A 19314-nucleotide genomic window follows, 5' to 3' on the forward strand; every position below is an offset into this window, starting at 1 on the left:
GAGGGTACAGTAAAACATCCTTACCTGAAAAACTTCACAAGTTAGCTAAGTGATCAGGTAATGGCCGTTAAGACGAAAGTCAAATATAAATGAATGCTCTTGTAGGCATACGGATGCTTTCAAAAAGAGTTACTTAAAAGGAGACCAGTTGCAGATATGTCATTTCAATGAGAAAGGAATCTTCTTAGACTTATGATTCATCATTACTTTTATGAATTCTCTATTGTGTTCAAAAGGAAAAAAAAACTGTTCTAAAAAAAACCCATTCTATAGAAAACACAAAAACACTTCTAAACTGACTATTGGGGGTGCTTTCCTATGTAACCCAATTATTACATATTTTAATTATTTGCTTTTCAAGGATTTTTTTAACATTTTATCAAAAATGATTCTATTAAATGTGTCAACTACACTTCAATTAAAATTATTTTATTTTTGTATTCAACTGAGAAAATGTATCAGTATGTAATAAAATTGCAATTGGGCTTCCTTTTTGAAAAATACTACACATGTGAACCCAGGCCTCCTGGAAAATGACCGCTCAGTTAAGGCAAAGAGTGTTGGCAGCCCAGTTTGGGATCATAAATAAAACTCTTAAGTTTTATAAGTTGGAAACTTTTTGAGGTATATGACTTGGTTCAAGCCACAAATAATAAATACCTAGCTAAAGAAAACCTGAAATATGCTTGTGTTTAAAAATATGACATGCGCATTTGTAAAATCATTTAGAATAAACTTTGGGTTCTGAGATTATTAATAGTAAAGCAGATCATTTTTAGGAAAAAAAGCAATTTTATTTTATTAAGATTTTCTTATTTTATTTATTTGACAGAGAGAGAGAGAGAGAGAGAGAGAGAGAGATCACAAGTAGGCAGAGAGGCAGGCAGAGGGGGAGGGGGAAGCAGGCTCCCCGCTGAGCAGAGAGCCCAGATGCGGGGCTCCATCCCAGAACCCTGAGATCATGACCTGAGCCGGAGGCAAAGGCTTAACCCACTGAGCCACCCATGCGCCCTGGAAAAAAGCAATTTTAAAGATCTCCTTTCTTTCTCTGTCACTTTCCCCCTATTTTCTCTATATCCTTTCTGTAACTACAGACATCACACTGAAACACAGGCCCCGAGATCTGATGTGTAGGTGTAACCTAATCACCTGCAGGGGTTAGGTTTTCCTGTTGTTTAGGGACCTCTTGTAAAAAGGATGCACACAATTTGAAGAGGGAGCAGGAATATTCGACATATTTACTCTTTCAACATAAGCAACTAAAACTAGCAAAATTAAAAATCAGTTTCCTTCGTCATGTGCACTGAGTGTTACATGTTAAGTGGTGAATCACTAAATTCTACTCTTGAAACTAACATTACACTATATGTTAATTAATTAGAATTTAAATAAAAACTTGAAACATTGGGAAAAAAAACAAGTTTCTTTCCAATTCTCTGCTGATTTAAATGTGACTGTTAACTCCTTTTTCTTTAAAAACTATGAGCAAATACTGGAGCATTTCCATAACTAAGGAAGCAAATAAAATAATGCATGATAGGTAAGAAGTATACAACTATAGTATTGTTTATACCATATAGAAGCAACACCCTTACAGCTTTTAACTCTATTGACAGTACTAAGAGCAAGTTTATTCTTAACTGCTGTATTAGAGACAAAGTAAGCCATATTTATTCACAACAGAAGAAAGTCAGATTGGAACTGATTGTAGAATTGTAAACAAAAAAAGATGCAGATATGTAGTTCATGTGATTAATGGGACTGGACCAATCATTGTTTTAAATTCAGCCAAGACATAAAATAAAATAAAATAAAATAAAATAAAATAAAATAAAATAAAATAAATTCAGCCAAAGCCTAAACTTATTTTTTTTTGACATATTGGCATCATCTACCGTAATAGTAGATGAAATGATGTTGTTAAATATTGACATAGGGAACATGACCAAGATAGAATATTCTCTGAAAAAACAGTTCCTTTTAGGTTAGGTTGTTGGGCACCCCCTCCAGGAAAGGAAGTGCCACTTTCTTTGAGGACACTGATATCCTTCCTCTCTTTTCTGCTTCTGTCTCATTATGCAACATTCTTTGTTTTTACAAATGGAAGAGCCAACAGCGCTAATGACTGGACTGTCATTCACACTGCACTTTTAACAACGTTCTGTTTATCTGGAAATCAGAGCATCCTAATTATATGTGGTGCTCAGGTTTATTTCACCAGACCATAGGATGGGGCTGGAGGGCGAAGTTGGGGGGCTGTGAGGGGAAGAGGTAAGGGAACTAGTGTTGTTAGTAAGAGCTCTTTACTTCTAATCCTGGACTGTGTTGATTGTATTCGAAAGCAGCTTATCCTCATACATTGTCTCATATGGAAGAAACAATCCTAAACCTACCTAAACTCATTTCATATGTAGCTTTTTCCACTGCCTTCAGATCAAAGTTATTTTCTTCAGGCTGGACTAAATTATACACAGGTCCCAGGAGTGAAGGACACTGAATTAATGCACTATGTCACCCAGCCCTGACTATAGAATATTTTTATCAAAGTCCAAGACACTATTTTGCTATTGCATTAAAAATTAATGTGCAAATGGCCAAAAAGAGAAAAATGCATAAATAACCTTAACAAATTTTGTCTGTGCTTTTTGCACATTTTAGAGTCACCTTAAGCAGAGTTTTTAAGGAGAATGGTTGAAAAGTTGTATAATATGTAAATCATATTCTATTCCTTTGCCTAATTAAATGAGTGAACCCTCAATCTTAAATAAGAAGTCTCAATGATCTTTTTTTTTTTTTTTTTTTAAATGTAAACTGTCTTTTTAGAGTAAGGTTCTAGAGGAACACAAAAAAGAGGATGACTGCAAATTTCATCTTACACAAGGTTGTGGAGCTTGGGAGATTCCGAAATTTGTTTATTGACCCATGTCAGCACGGCATGTTGGGCAAAAAGTGAATTCAGTTCGGTTTAAATATAACTAAATTGAACTTTACATGTATATACTTGAAATAGAATACACGTGCGCAAATAACTATTTACAAATAGCTACGTCTGTGCGTAATGATTAACATAACATTTTAGGATTGTGACCAAGGAAATTAACCAGCCATGTCATAATTCAAGGTTGGTAGCATGCCCGGTTTGTATTAACTGAAAGTGCAAATTTATTTTATATAGCACAACAGTAACTTGAGAATCAATTGGAATAACCTCAGACTTTCAGGACTAAAGTGATGTTGCCTTGGCAGAGACCTTTTTAAAACTAAAGACTCAAATGACAGAAAATGCACGGTACTTTTGGCATGTGGATTTCTTTTTGTGGATCAATCATACAGGCCGGATGCTATGAATGTAGCTCGGGGCTTTCAGGTTGTGTTAACCCCGTTTATCCCTGCACGCTACACAGCTCACCTGTTATTTACACACATAAGAGGGTTGATACCGCAGAACAAGGGGAGTGCTCTGTTGTGACACAGAGCATACATATTCATTAGCCCGGGCAGTCCCCATGGACATATGTGGTATGTCCTGATGATCTTTGTATGACAAAAAGAACCGGGGGGGGGGGGGAAGGGTAGATGGCTGTAATGGACTGAAAACGTATATGGGAAAAGGGAAGAGACAGCATGAGAAATGAAAGGCCATAAAGGAACAACTTTAAAGGTTACCTACAATGCACTCTTTAAGCTGATTACAAATTATCTAAACACATTCACATAGGTAGAATAAGCAAAATATCTAACTTAACATGGAAGAATCAGTCCTTTTACCTAGTAACCCTCAAACTCTTTCCTGTGAAATAGTTGATGACGCCTGACACTAAATATTAAGATTCAGAGTGTGGATCATTTGCATATTTTAAATTGTTGTATGTATATGCGTAGCCTTGTATTCTTTGGACTTAACTGTGGTTATACACAGGATATACACAGACTTTTGGACACTGTTTGTTTACTTGACTTAGGTTAGTATTCAAAAATTTGTACACATAAACTTTTGTTAAACCCAACCCTTACCAAAAAACCCCAAACAAAAAGTCTGAATTGTGATTTTAAAAATAGACTGATTTAATGTGAGCGTGATTGTATTTTCATTTGAATACTTGGATTTAAGTTTAGGAAATTTTAGGACACCCCCCCCAACAGGAAAAAATACTTACTTGAATTATGAATTCCTGGGTTGCTTTAAGTGATAGGCTGTCCATCCTGATCATATATTAAATATAAACTCGGTGGACTAAAAGGGATACTACAGTCATCAGTGTAATTTGCTTTGCAGAAGTGCTCTAGCATTCATCCTTATAAATGGAAGCCATCCTCTTATATATGTCTTACACATTATGACCTATCAGACCAATGCCTACCAGTTTTTCTCAGTATGAAATATTGGCAAAATAGTCATCTTTACACTGAGTCACATTTTGAGGAGTATTTTGTTGCTGTGAATAAAATCTAATGTATTTTAGGGAAACTAACTCAGATCATAAGCCACACACAAATTTAACTGAAGGACAGAATATATATCATTCTAGTCTAAGTCATGATGCCCATAATATTGAACACAGGTTCTTACTAGGCCCAAAATGATGACATGTAGAATAAGATCAGTTGCTTACCCAGATAACATCCTCTCTAAGATATAGAAAGCATAACTTGGAATAACTTAAACAGTCTCTCAAAAGTTGTACTAAAGCTCCTGACTGACCTAGAGGGGAAGCTTTACAATTTAAAGAAGCTTTGGTTTGTGGTTTCAGTACCCATGGCATACTCAAAGGAGCATATTAGGAATGGTGGGAATTGACATAGGGAATAGGGAAAATAACTAGAAAAAAATCAGAGCAACGGGGGAAACAGTGAAATGCAATGTGGAAACCAGCTTTTTAAAAAATCATTATTCATCATCCTACACTAAGGACACTGAATCAACAAGAAAATGTCTACCATTTTCCCTATGTTCTGATTAAGAAGACAGGAATGCATATATACGTGTGTGTGTATGTGTATATCTAAACACACACACAAATATATATGTATTACGTATATATATATACGTTTTATGTGTGTGTGTGTATAAAAATATATAAATAAAAGTATTTAGGATTTTTTTTTTCCTAAAGATACTACTTGTTCAAGTTTTAGAGCACTATACTTGCTAGTTTCCAAAAAATGTACTTAAGTGTAAAAGCTGGCTTGAAGCTTCTAAATGTAGTCACAGATTTGATTGTTTACATCACTGATCAGTACCATCGAAGTACTGGATGTTATAGTGGGGAGTGGGGACGGTGTGACAAAGTAGAGAAGGCTGCCGTGTCCAAAGTGGGCAGCTGGCTTTCAGATTCAGTCAGTTGTTGCCAGGCAAGAATGAGATCTGGTCGTCTAAGAGCATTCAGCTTGTCTTGAAAAATAGGAAATATAGAAATAGAGAATCTTTTTATAAAGTCACTGATTTTTAAAACCCTGTGCTGGCCAACAAAAGCTGGTTGCAGACTCTCTGCTGCCCTCAGGTAGTGAGGTGGCAATTTCTCTACATTAGAGGGTGAGGTATTAGAACTATATTTACTAAGGGCCTTTTAGCCAGAAATGCCTTTGTGGTTCTTAAAAAGGATCGCTTTATGCAAATATGGTGAAATGGGAGGAGGGAGTAATTTGCTTCAAAATGTATTATAATTTGGAGTCTTGAGGTGTGAAAGTGTGATTTAAAGAGAAAAATCATTTGACAGTATTGCTATATAATTAGAATATCTTATTTCGAGACTGCAAGTTTTGAGATCATTCTTAACTGGATTTAAACCTCTAAGTACTTTATTTATTACTTGTAGTCTCTGCAACGTTGAGTAACAAGTAACATTTAAAATAAATAAAATACTATGAAAACATCTGGAATCGAAAATATTTGAATTTCTGACATCTTTTGGTAAGCTCATGCTCTGTATTTTGCTGAGTATGAAAGAATTTTTACACCTTCCTTATAACCAACATTCCCACTGGAAAATTTCCTTTTCAGTAGATGTCTTGAGGTGGAAAAAAAAGTGATTTATAAATTCTAGGAATAATCTTACTTTTTTTCTGTCTAGTCAGTTTTGTTTTGTGTTTAATGCTCTTGTATTTTTTTTTTTTTAAAGAATAAGAACTAATTGTATAGCAGTTCACAGTTGGAAGAGATATTCAATGCATATCATCACTTTAGGTAATCTTATTAAGAATCCAGTACGATATATGATACCATGAGGGTCTACGTTTTATGGCTGAGAAAAGTGAGTTCGATGTGCTTAAGTGACTTCCCCAGGGTTAGAACAAATAAGCAACGGCATGAGCAGAGCCAGTGGTCTGATTCCCAAGCTTGGGACATTCACTCTTCAGACAAAATTCTACAACCTTCTCTATGTTTCCATCAGTCCCTTTCTATCCCACCAAGCTAGCAGTGCCTCCAAATAAAACACTGTGTTAGGCAGAATAGCTCTCTACACCACAGGACACCACAGTAAGTGAAGTACCGAACTATGACGGAGACTTTCGGGATTGGGGACTAGGTCACTTTAAAGTTCCCTTAGTCTCTACAATCAAAGAGAATTTAGAATGTGAAATTACAAAAGAAGACAGAAAGCTGAAAAAGTTTCATTGGCTGATAAACAGATTCCCTTGACTTAAAATTCTTAGACCCGAACCCCAGTATATATGGAGGGCCCTCAAGTCACCGACTAAATAAACTGAGTTAGCTCCTAGTTAGCTGGTAAAGGGCTTCTCATTTTGGGTGTTCTGAAGGTGAACCGGATGGAAGAGATGAAAGGGAACATGTCACGTCTGTGCTCTTGCCCCGCACTTTTAGATATGGCCTCACATTTTCAGGCTGGGAATTATCAGGACATGGGCCAAGGAAGATTCCAGATCAAATGGGTTAGTGTGGGGGAAACGAGACACTGCTGTGTGGGCCTCAGCTTCTGAGGGTGAGGCTGCAGACGGAGAGTACTACTGGGTCTGCTCCAACGTTTCATTCGCTCGCCGCCCCCAGGAAGGATCATGGTGAGGGGAGACTGCGCCGGGCCAGCGTTCACTGCAGCAGGTTTGTAGGTGCTCTCTCAAAGCATTTCGCTGCATCCATCTGTATTTTTAGCCAATGAATTTGCTATTCTCTTCCTGAAATTTTTAGTGTTCTGTGTGTTAGTTCTGCCATTCCTTAAAAGATGATGAATCTGTAGTGTTAGGCTGAGGGGACTGTAAACAATTGAATATATTCAAGTTGACCCTTGAGCAATGCAGGTTTTGAAAATCCGCGTGTAACTTTCGACTCCCTGAAAATGTCACAGCCTACTCTTGGCCACAAGCCTTACCAATGGCATAAACAGTCGATCAACACGTATTTCATAGGTCATGTGTATTATATACTGTATTCTTTTTTTTTAAGATTTTATTTATTTATTTGACAGACCGAGATCACAAGCAGGCAGAGAGGCAGGCAGGCAGAGAGAGAGAGGGGGAAGCAGGCTCCCTGCTGAGCAGGGAGCCCGATGCAGGGCTCAATCCCATGACTCTGAGATCATGACCTGAGCCGAAGGCAGAGGCTTAACCCACTGAGCCACCCAGGCACCCCTATACTGTATTCTTATGATAAAGGCAGCTCTACACAGGCAAGCAAATACCATGAAGAAAATCGTAAGAGGAAATAACATCGGCAGTATTGTCATGTGTTTACCCCCCCAAAATCTGCATATAAGTGAACCCACATAATTCAAAGCTGTGTTGTTCTGGGGTCAACTGTACTTTGTTATATTTACCCCAGGAGCGATTGCTTTCTAGAGAGAACATGGGTACCGATGCTATTGGATTTTTAAAAAACATATTTAAATAAATAATGGTGAAAAGTTCAAAGGTACCATGGCCCAAGGGAATGTAACAGGTGTAGTGACATCGTGTGGTCCTGTGTGAGCATGTGTAGCTATCCTAGAGCTGGCAAGCCTTCCAGGCCTGCAGCTGTTTGCCTCAGGTCCCGCCCTTAGAAGTGTGAGAAAACCTGCAGATGAGGGCAGAGTCCCTAGCAGCCAGAATTACCCTGTGTGAACCTTGTAGAAGGAACCGCTTTTTTAGACCAGATGAACTGCTGAGCGGCATCGGGGTGTTAGGTAGGGGCGGGGGTCGGGTAGTGAGGGCCTTAGATTAGTATATCCAGGAATGTGTGCTAAAAATAGATTCCAGAGGCTTAGTCTCCTCTTTCAGATTTCCTCCCATTCTGAAAGTTGTTTTTATATCTTTCATTTTTCTGGGTAACAGCTTCTCAATCGTTTTGAAGCGAGGACACAAGGATGTCACAGTTGTGTCGTTTCAAAACAGTTAAAGAACAAAATAGAGCAAGTAAAGCAATGAGGCCGCAACTAGTTAGTAATTATTAACCTGAGTTATAAAGTGGTCAGAAATGATAAGAAAGGAAAGTGGTATCCAAACCATCCAGTTTTATGGGAAATACAGACTTGTTCATTTATATCTACATAACTTCATCCTATGGCAATGAAATAACAAATGCTCAGGCTTTGTACCGTAGTGCCTCTCACTGTGGTATAAAAAAGTATGTTAACGTCTCTTAAAAGCAATTTTCTATTAAATTACATATTTTAAAAACAAACACATTGCATTGTGAAATTTGCTGGCTATATTAAGAATTTCCTGATCCTTTCAAAAATAAAAATTGATGTTTTGGAACAATTCTTCAATTATCTTTAAGAACTATTTTTCTTACTTTCCACTCACTGTTTTCTGAATTTTTATTGGACCTATTTAAGCTATTTCTAAACAGCAGTGAAAGTTATTGTTGTGGATTCATGTTTCTAAGAGTGTTAAAACAGTATTGTTTCTGAGATTTCTCTCTGCGTGTTCCAGAGAGAAACCATATAAAAGCTGCTTTTAAAACCCACCTTATTATCTGCATGCAAAGTTAAGTGACACGCCCATGCTGCTTCCGACTTGTCTAGAACAGCAATACAGTCAAATGGAGCATGATTTTTTTGTTCAAAGAACGTTTGGCTCTACATTTTTCTTCCATTCCACACCAGAAATATCACCACCAATAAACAGAACAACAATAACAACAACAAGTTTGATTCTCCTTCTGATTAGCATTAAATAAAATTCAAGAGACTGATGAGAAAGCTCTCTGTGCTCCCAAGGCCAGGACAATCTCCTCAACACCAGCTTTTTCAGCTCCTACTGATAGTAAGAACTAGCTTATGCTTAACTATTAACTGATGCTTTAGAGTTACATTAATGATTTCAAAACACGGGATAAGTACTCGTATTCCAGGGGATGTGAATAATTCTGTTCCCTTAAGGTTATTTAATCAAAGCTCACTTTTGCCTTTCGCAGCCCCGCTAAGGTGATTATTAGTTAGTATGCATCAATAAATAAACTTGCAGTTATCTTGGTAAGCACATCCAAAAATAGCATGAGAATCCAAATGTAATGGTATAGCCAGTAATTGTCCCAAGTCAATAATTTTGATAGGATCGTTGCTTCATTTCAGATTGAAACAGAAATATTAGGAAATGTATTAGTTTTGCTAGGGTTAAACTCCTCAGACTTACAGAGTGAAAATGACCAACCTTTTTAATGTAAACTTTACATTCCTGTCTTTTACCGTGATTATACCTTACTAAAACCATTTTTTGCACACCTTTTGTAAATGCTTAACTTAGGAGAAAAAGATTTTAAGCCTGTAAGAGGGAAGGGTGCCCTTTTTTGTTTGTTTTTCCAGTAATTATTCTAAACTAGAGCAGTTTCATTTTTTAAAATGGGCTTTTATCATGTTTGTCGTGTGTGTTAGCCATGCCTTTTAGTGTGTATGTGTGTCATGTTGTGTTTGTGGTAAATTCCATTTCCTGTGACTACCAAAATATTTTTGGAGGCCTCCTTTCAAGACATTTATTCATGTTTCTTCTGTCTCAATCTCATCAAATGTCCACTCAGAGAATATGAGCATTCTTATTTTCTCAACTCTGTATTTGATAATCTTTTAAAGAAAAAATTCTAATAGAAATTCCCTGGAAATAATTTACAGGACTAATGAATTTTTAGGTCTTTTAGACAGTTCTACATTAGAGTCACATTAATATTCTTTCCTTTTTATAAGGCTTGAAGTAAATCCCATGATACAAGAAGAATTTAGATATTGATTACTTGCGATTGGTTCCTGGTGATTTGCTCTTAATAATTTCCAGTTGAATTTAATGAAAGTATGATTCCTGAAATGCTGCTTCATTAAAATTGCATCTTTTCCCCTTTAAGTGTGGTTTCGGTCATTTCACTCATTCTGCGATGTGTTTTCCTGCCCCCCCACCAACCCCCTTCAAAAGGAATGACTGAGAAAGCAGAAACAATTAAGAATATCACTTTAGTTCCTCCTAGAACTCACCCCCAGATTTTCTCAGACTGAAATGGTACAAGCTGTACTTCATCAGGATTTTACTTTTTTTCTTTTTTTTCCAATTGATGAAACTAGTTTTTTTAAATCGAGTTTTAAAAGAGAAACATATGAAGATTTGGGAGGAGTAAGGAAAAGGAAATTGAAGAAAGAATCTGTTGCATATCCAAGTGAAGTAAGGTCTTTCCTATTTTTATTTAAAAAAATAGAGAGCTTGATTAAGTTATACTGTGCAGCATTCAGACTTAATTTAACTGAGATGGTGATTTGCAAATGAATATCTACATGGATCCTTTTTAAAAATCCAAATGCAAATGAGTACCACTGCAGTAAAATATATTTGCAAATGAATCCTGTTGCTTTATTCATTTATTGTGTAATTACTGCAATCCTTCCCACCTTGTTTTCAGTATTTCTTAATCATTAAGTCGGAAGCATGACAGCAGTGCCAGCCCTGGCATGATTCTCTTTGACTAAAACCTTGTAAATTAACACAATTAGCACAGCATCATCCTGCTAATTAACTTCCAGTGTCTGGTGCAGTGGTTTTGCAAACAAGGAAGAGGGAGTCAGGAGGGAATCAACATGCCATTCTGTTACCAAACTCTGGGCTGTGTTCAGTTTAGCTCCGGAAGTCAAAGTTGGCCATGTCAGAAGCCAGAGTCTGGGAATGACGAGCTAAAGGGGTTAGAGGAGGAAGGCGGAAGGGTGTAGGAGCTGTCAAAATAGACGGCAGTAATTCAGCAGGGAGCTGATGCCACAGACGCCTCATTCAGGCCAGGCCCCCTTCTTATCAAGGGATCTCTGCCAGAAGGCATAAGGCGGTTTATAAAATTCACTTTGGGTAGTACAAAGGAGTTGAAGGAGACCTATTTGAAATAGAAGTGTTCGGATGAAGCAGAGATTAGGATGAGGTGAGCCAGCCCTGGGAGGCAAAACAGGGTTCCCACGCTCTACTGTAATGAAGTGTACGAAGTGTAGGTACGTCCTCCAGGGGATGTTCTAAATCCCCTTGGGTACTGGTTCCCTAATCTGTGAAATAAGGTAATTTCTAAAGTCTCTTTAAACTGTAAAATTCAAATGATTCTCTGATTCTAACTAAGAAAATACTCTGTTTTTACAGTTTGCTACTTAAGTCACCTTGCTTCAGTTAGTAATCTAGCAGGTGATCGACTCACCCATAGCATCTCATTATCTAGCTGTGCTCCTTGACTTTATGCCACACACACACACTGTTTCCCACAGAAATCTGAAGAGAATCCCCATTTTCTCCCTCTTCTCTCTCTTAATACTCCCTTTCACCTGTTTGCTCCCTCCCTGCCTGCCCATCTGCCCGCCTTCCTTCCTTTCTTCCTTCCTCTCTCCGCCCCATAGATGTACACATATATACAAACACACATAATAGGTATACGTAAAGATATATGTACGTGTGTGTATATATATGTATATATACATATATATATGCGTATGTATTCACCCCTCTTAGTAAAGCAGAGGGAAGGATTATAGGGGAAGGAGGGAGATTGCCAGCTGGTCTAAGACCGACAGACAAGTGATACTTGTTTTTTTTTTTTTTCAGAGACTCAACAACAGAACTGAGAGGCAGAAAGGAGCCAGTTGTAATTCATACCGAGTTGTAGGCTTTGTGCGATGAAAGCGATGGAGCGCTGCCTGGGAGATTGCTTTGCTGCACTCCACGAAGCAGATTTGAAACTGTCGTGGAGCACTTTAGATGAGAGTTGGATTATGGAATGACCTGCTATGTCTGTGTCATATTGTTCTGCGCAGGGAGCATTATACTGTGCTAACTAGGTGTTCAGTACCAAATAAGAGAGGGGTCCTAGATGTGATCTGTCAGCTGTGTCTCATTTTTATATTGGTTAAAATATAAAACAGAAACTCTGATGTGAAGAGACAGGGTGGCTCGATATTGCTCCTGTTAATAGTATCACGTGCCTCCTAGTTAAAAGATATGCATATTTCATCGTAAGAACCTGTGATCGGATTCTAATTTGACGGGAATGTGTGTGTACATATATATATGTGTGTGTGTGTGTGTGTTCCTGTGTTGCTCAGCGAGTAACTTGCTAAGCTTAATGGAAATCGATGTGCTTATTACTTTAAAAAACGAACAAAGAATGAGGTCTTCTGCAAGGTTTTTGTGTAAATTCGGTTTCCTTTTTACACAGGACTGAAATTCAGTCCGTTTTAAAGTGTCCACACTGTACAGGTCCCAGCGGACAGCTCTCACTGTGGGAATTCCTTGTAACAACTCCATCATTAATGGAAGCTAACAGGTTACCAAAGAATTTAGGGAAAAGCTTTCTCGCACATCTGACGAGTATCTCGGTAAATTAACTTTCCTCCCCCCTCCCCCTGCCCAAATCTGCAGGCTTGAAGATGCAGTGGACGCCGGAGCATGCCCAGTGGCCAGAACAGCACTTTGACATCACCTCAACCACTCGGTCTCCTGCCCACAAAGTGGAAGCCTACAGAGGTCATCTGCAGCGCACCTATCAGTACGCCTGGGCGAATGACGACATTTCTGCTCTGACTGCATCCAACCTACTCAAAAAATACGCAGAGAAGTATTCTGGCATTTTAGAGGGCCCCGTGGACCGCCCCGTCCTCAGCAACTACTCGGATGCCCCATCCGGCCTCGTGAACGGTCGGAAAAATGAAAGCGAACCCTGGCAGCCTTCCTTGAATTCCGAAGCTGTTTATCCCATGAACTGTGTTCCGGATGTTATCGCGGCCAGCAAAGCCGGAGTCAGTTCAGCCCTCCCTCCAGCAGACGTCTCTGCGAGCATAGGGAGCTCCCCCGGGGTGGCCAGCAACCTGACCGAGCCGAGCTATTCGAGCAGTACCTGTGGGAGCCACACCGTCCCCAGTCTCCACGCAGGGCTCCCCTCTCAGGAATATGCCCCGGGATACAACGGATCGTATTTGCATTCTACTTACAGTAGCCAGCCGGCACCTGCACTTCCCTCCCCCCACCCTTCTCCTTTGCATAGCTCCGGGCTCCTCCAGCCGCCGCCACCGCCGCCTCCGCCACCAGCCCTGGTCCCGGGCTACAATGGGACTTCTAACCTCCCCAGTTACAGCTATCCCTCTGCTAGCTATCCTCCTCAGACTGCTGTGGGATCCGGGTACAGCCCCGGCGGCGCGCCTCCTCCTCCTTCAGCGTACCTGCCTTCAGGAATCCCCGCTCCTACCCCGCTGCCCCCCACTACTGTTCCTGGCTACACCTACCAGGGCCATGGTCTGACTCCCATTGCACCCTCGGCTCTGACAAACAGTTCGGCAAGTTCCCTCAAAAGGAAAGCTTTCTATATGGCAGGGCAAGGAGACATGGACTCCAGTTACGGAAACTACAGCTATGGCCAACAGAGATCTACGCAGAGTCCTATGTACAGAATGCCCGACAACAGCATTTCAAACTCAAATCGGGGGAATGGCTTTGACAGAAGTGCTGAAACATCGTCCTTGGCATTTAAGCCAACGAAGCAGCTAATGTCCTCTGAACAGCAAAGGAAATTCAGCAGCCAGTCCAGTAGGGCTCTGACCCCTCCTTCCTATAGTACTGCTAAAAATTCATTGGGATCAAGATCCAGTGAATCCTTTGGGAAGTACACGTCGCCGGTAATGAGTGAGCATGGGGACGAGCACAGGCAGCTCCTCTCTCACCCAATGCAAGGCCCTGGACTCCGGGCAGCTACCTCATCCAACCACTCTGTAGACGAGCAACTGAAGAATACGGACAGCCACCTCATTGACCTGGTAACCAATGAGATTATCACCCAAGGACCCCCGGTGGACTGGAATGACATTGCTGGTCTCGACCTGGTAAAGGCTGTCATTAAAGAGGAAGTTTTATGGCCGGTGTTGAGGTCAGACGCGTTCAGTGGACTGACGGCCTCACCTCGGAGCATCCTTTTATTTGGACCTCGGGGCACAGGCAAAACATTATTGGGCCGATGCATAGCTAGTCAGCTGGGGGCCACCTTTTTCAAAATCGCCGGTTCTGGACTCGTTGCCAAGTGGTTAGGAGAAGCAGAAAAAATTATCCACGCCTCTTTTCTCGTGGCCAGGTGTCGCCAGCCCTCGGTGATTTTTGTCAGTGACATTGACATGCTTCTCTCCTCTCAAGTGAGCGAGGAACACAGTCCAGTCAATCGGATGAGAACGGAATTTCTGATGCAGCTGGACACTGTACTAACTTCAGCTGAGGACCAAATCGTAGTAATTTGTGCCACCAGTAAACCAGAAGAAATAGATGAATCTCTTCGGAGGTACTTCATGAAACGACTTTTAATCCCACTTCCTGACAGCACAGCGAGGCACCAGATAATAGTACAACTGCTCTCACAGCACAATTACTGTCTCAATGACAAGGAGTTTGCACTGCTCGTCCAGCGCACAGAAGGCTTTTCTGGACTAGACGTGGCTCATTTGTGTCAGGAAGCAGCGGTGGGCCCCCTCCATACCATGCCAGCCACAGACCTTTCAGCCATCATACCCAGCCAGTTGAGGCCCGTTACATATCAAGACTTTGAAAATGCTTTCTGCAAGATTCAGCCTAGCATATCTCAAAAAGAGCTTGATATGTATGTTGAATGGAACAAAATGTTTGGTTGCAGTCAGTGATAACTTCTTTAAAAAAAAAAAAATGTAATGAATGTTGGCACACACGCATAAAACCTGCTACATAGGGTCTAGAGCCCCTTTCCAGTAGTGTTTAAATCGCAAAGGGTACTGGGGAAGATGACGATTGAGTTGCATCTTTAGAGTCAGGGTAGATTTGGAGGAAAAAAAAAAAAAAAAACGCATCGAATGAGAGCTTCTGATTTGAGAGCCCCAGAGGACAGAAAGCATCTGTTGACGCTCAGTTCAGTTCAAGCTAGACAACACTCACCAAGGAGCAAGGTGCAAGTGTGTTGATTTCAGAAGGACATGAACCTCGTGTGTTGATTCCATTCTGCTGTTCTCGAGATTTAGTTGCTGTCAAGTGCCTGGAGTGGTGCTTTATTTTTTGTTTGCCTCACAATTACATTGGTGGCATGTGCTAATATAAAGAGCTTTAACTTCAAACATTATTGGACTAAAGAGATGAACGGTTGTGTGACGACAGAAAACCAGATTTTTGCCATTTTAAGAGCAACAGTATTCCTCAATCCTGTCTGTTCTGCAGTATTAAGCTAAGAACAGGTAAAACAGGGTAACGGTAATCTGGACCTTAATTTCTGCGGTTCATTTCTTTTAATGTTCTTGTCTGCAAAAACTCAGGAAAGCGATTGTGATTTGTACAGTACCTCAAAGGAATGTGTTGAAAGCACTATGTACTGCTGAGAGTAATGGGATAGGCTTCAATGTTACTTTATATTAAAAATGTATGTTTACCTCAACAATTGGAAAATAGCAAGGAAAATTACTTTGAATGTATCCGGAAAAATACTGACGTGTGATACAACTGAATATTTACATTTAAAGTAGAAATGGAAGGATTTTTTTTAAAAAAAAGATTCTTTTACTAATTATGGGGAATTAACCAGAGCAGAATAATTCTTTATGTCAAAAACTGCAAGAGTTCTTCGTACATTGCTCCTTGATAATGAAGTGAAAATGTTCTTAAAAGGTACACTGGTTAATGGAAAGCTACTTATTCAGTTCATGTTAGTGTCTAGAACACTCGGCCACAAGACCTGCTTAGGACCCTGAAAGTCACAGTACCTAAAAACTAGGACTGCCTTTTACTGCATTGGTGGTGGTGGTAGTTTGCGAGTTCTCTCTTCAAACTGCTGGGAATGGTGTCCTTCTATTCACTAATCTAGCTTATAGGCTTGCCGTGCTGTTTGATAGAATGCAGAAGATAGCAAGCAAAAACAAGCAAATACAAAACCCAACCAACCAACTTCTCTATATCCACAAAGAACATCTACATCCCCTCTCCTTTTTGACTCCTCTCTTCTCAGTGCAATTTTGCTTCTCATTTTGAAATCTTCTGGGCTATAGTGCTCCCACATTCATTTCTACCTCAGTTTTGTTATATTTCTCTTGGAGAGTAAAACAGAAAATTGGAAGTGGACACACACGCTCGCGCACCTGCGCACACACACAACTCTACCTTGTCAAGCACGTTACTTTGTTTTCTCTCTTTTCCCATAAATCTAGTTTCCAAAAACATCAGTCTTATGCTTGCTTCTGCCTGAGTCCACCCCCACCCCCAGAATATGTGGTATTTTTCTTAATTTTCCATTCTTCTCCTGCTCCCCCTCCCCAAGTTGTTCTTTGTATCCTTTAATGCTTTATGTGCAACTTTTCATTGATAGCTAACTGACGTTCGGCAATGCCTCTGAACAGACAGTGTAGGCTGTAGCTTTCCAGAGCCACTGCCCGTGCATAAGCAGAACAGCCTGGCTTTTTGAATGTATTTTTCCTGGTTTTTTTTTTTTCCTTCCTTTTTTTTTAGTTGAGAGATGCAGTAACAAAACTGTTGCAAAGCACTGGCATTTTATGTATTCAAAAAGTGGTGTACATTTTTTAAAAACTTAAATAAATGCAATGAGAAGCCCCAAGAAAGCTCTTTCTGTTATTGTTTTTTTTTTTTCCTTCAAAAATTTTGACTGATTTCATTCACAATGTCAAATTCTCTGAACACTTAACATAGAGAAAGCTAATGAAGGACGTTATCATATATCTGAAATTTTATGATGCTTAATCATCACTCCCCTTTTTTCGTATTTTTCATGTTGCAAAAAACTGAGCAAATGAACCAAAATTTAATTTACTGTGATATTCTATCAATTAAAACTGTGCTTACATATAAATATTCCATATTAAAAAGCAGTGCCTTTCATTAAGGATACAAAAAATGATATTTAAATATGTCCTCTGCTTTTCACGAGTGAACAAATGCTATAATCGTGTTCTGGCTCTACCCTGCACATCTCTTATTGTAAGGAAATTCTAATATCCTCATTAACTTGTAGGTTCATATTGATCTCACTGACAAGTTTACTTTTGCACAGTGCTGACCTATTTTCTGTCTTTTAGACATTACATTTCATTTCCGCCAACATGCTGTGTTCACTTGAAAGCAACTGGCAAGTTTTGACAAACCCAGTCTTATTTAGACAACTTTGGAAAATCCAATATTGACCCACATTTTTGTGTCTAGTATGAGTTAATGCCAAATATGACTGCACTATTGTATTTTACACTCATTTATAAAACTGAAAATAAATTAAAAGTCATCTGTATTGGCTTTTAGCTTTAAGTGACTTCAAAATTACTTTGAGATAGGAGTGGTCAAAAATCCATGTATTTAGGCAGAAGCTGAAGTCTTGTGTGAATTTCATTTAGCCTCATGAATTCTTGGATTTGATCTCTTAGGAAATTGGGCATGCTGAAGAAATGAAGATCTGTTGGGGGAGATAAGGCTGACCTTTGAGTAGATAGTGCTCTCCTATGATTCTTTGATTCTGCATGGCAGCATTATGAGCTCTTCTATGGACTAGCCTAATAATGAGCTCTTTTCTGACCATCCCTTCTGGAGCTTGGGGTGGGGGTGGGGTGCCACATCTTGAGAAGTGAATGTGTACAATCGGTGATAGGACAACTGCGTGAGCAGGCTTCGTACTCTTGGCCTCTTTTTGACTGCTAAGAATTTGGAGAAGGCTACTAATGAAGGTAAGGTAATGAGCCAGTCCAAATCCCTTGCCGTCTGGCCGGGGGATTTGAGCCAGTCCACTTAACAGCCCCTAATTCTCTTCTTCACAACTGCAATAACATTTCCAACGGGAACAAAAAGGAAGTGAAGGAAACCACTTCAGTGGAAGGATCAATAGAAATTCAAGAGGTAGTTCGTAATGACCTTATGTGTGACACAAATGGAAATACCCTACACTCCTGGCATGCTTCTCACCAAAATATTTAGAACATTAGTGACAATATGGAAAACTTTGCTGACCGAGCTGATCAATGGAATGTGAAGGCAGTATACTTTAAGGCTATTTACTTTCACACAGAATGTTTATCTATTAGTCAGTTTGTATTCTACTCAAATGCAGATAGACGGGTATAATGTTTTCTTGTGCATTTGAAACCTATCAAGGAGAAAATAAACCATTCCACTAAAATACATAGGCCAAACACCATCTGGGCAAGTGATAAAAGCTATCCAGAGGCTATGCTATGTAAAATAGCAAGGTCAATTTACATGGGTTGCATAGTACTTGGCTATGCAGTTTTCAGAAGAATACATCCAAAAAAGTCCAAATTAATTCCTACCATAGTTCTTTGTAAATCTACATATATTTGTGGGTTGGAAAATATATTTCAGATGCATTTAGAATGTGTTTCTCTAGAAATGTGTCCAACTCCAAACAGAAAGATATTTCTATAATCCCATTCTCATGTTTCTTAACAAGAATTGGCTATCGTGATTTTTGAAACTATTTTGCAAAGTGAAAGGGACACAGTTTGTTGAACTATCGAGGCCACTAAGATAAAGTTCTAATACATACATACATACATTTTATATATATATATATATATATATATATATATATATATATAAAATTAGCGTGTGTGTTTGTGTGTGTGTATGTGTGTGCTGTTTTCACCGCCACTTATTTGAACTTTAACATCCATTATACATTATTCAGAAGCAACTGGTTACTTCTTTTCTTCACATGTGCAGACGCACATGACCGCTTGACAATTCAAAGTGTTGTAATATGTATTTTTCTTTTGAAAAGTAAAGCCTTCGGTTGTTGAGTCACTTGCCAGTTTTCATAGGAAGCACATTAGCAAACGTGGAGCTATTAGTATTTCAGAATTCAAAACCAGCTGTACTTGGGACTTACCAACACACAAACTGGAGCTCACACTCTGCTAAGACCTCTGGTTG

The 19314-nt window shown here is 39.3% G+C and overlaps 1 protein-coding gene across 3 annotated transcripts in view; it reads left to right on the forward strand.

The window, feature by feature from the left end:
- The window catches only part of FIGN (fidgetin, microtubule severing factor), a 128945-nt gene extending 109997 nt beyond the window's left edge, over positions 1 to 18948 (forward strand). For 2 of the 3 annotated variants that reach the window (XM_059167162.1, XM_059167164.1), the window contains one exon: positions 12796 to 18948. In XM_059167162.1, coding sequence (XP_059023145.1) covers positions 12796 to 15050 — 2255 coding nt within the window. In that variant the 3' untranslated portion in view covers positions 15051 to 18948. Of the gene's footprint in view, positions 1 to 6598; positions 7058 to 12795 lie in introns of those variants that run through there. The other variant, XM_059167161.1, reaches the window with a different exon arrangement.
- The last annotated feature ends 366 nt before the right edge of the window (positions 18949 to 19314 follow it).

Source organism: Mustela lutreola, chromosome 3, assembly GCF_030435805.1.
Source record: "Mustela lutreola isolate mMusLut2 chromosome 3, mMusLut2.pri, whole genome shotgun sequence".
In the NCBI taxonomy this organism is placed as follows: domain Eukaryota; kingdom Metazoa; phylum Chordata; class Mammalia; order Carnivora; family Mustelidae; genus Mustela; species Mustela lutreola.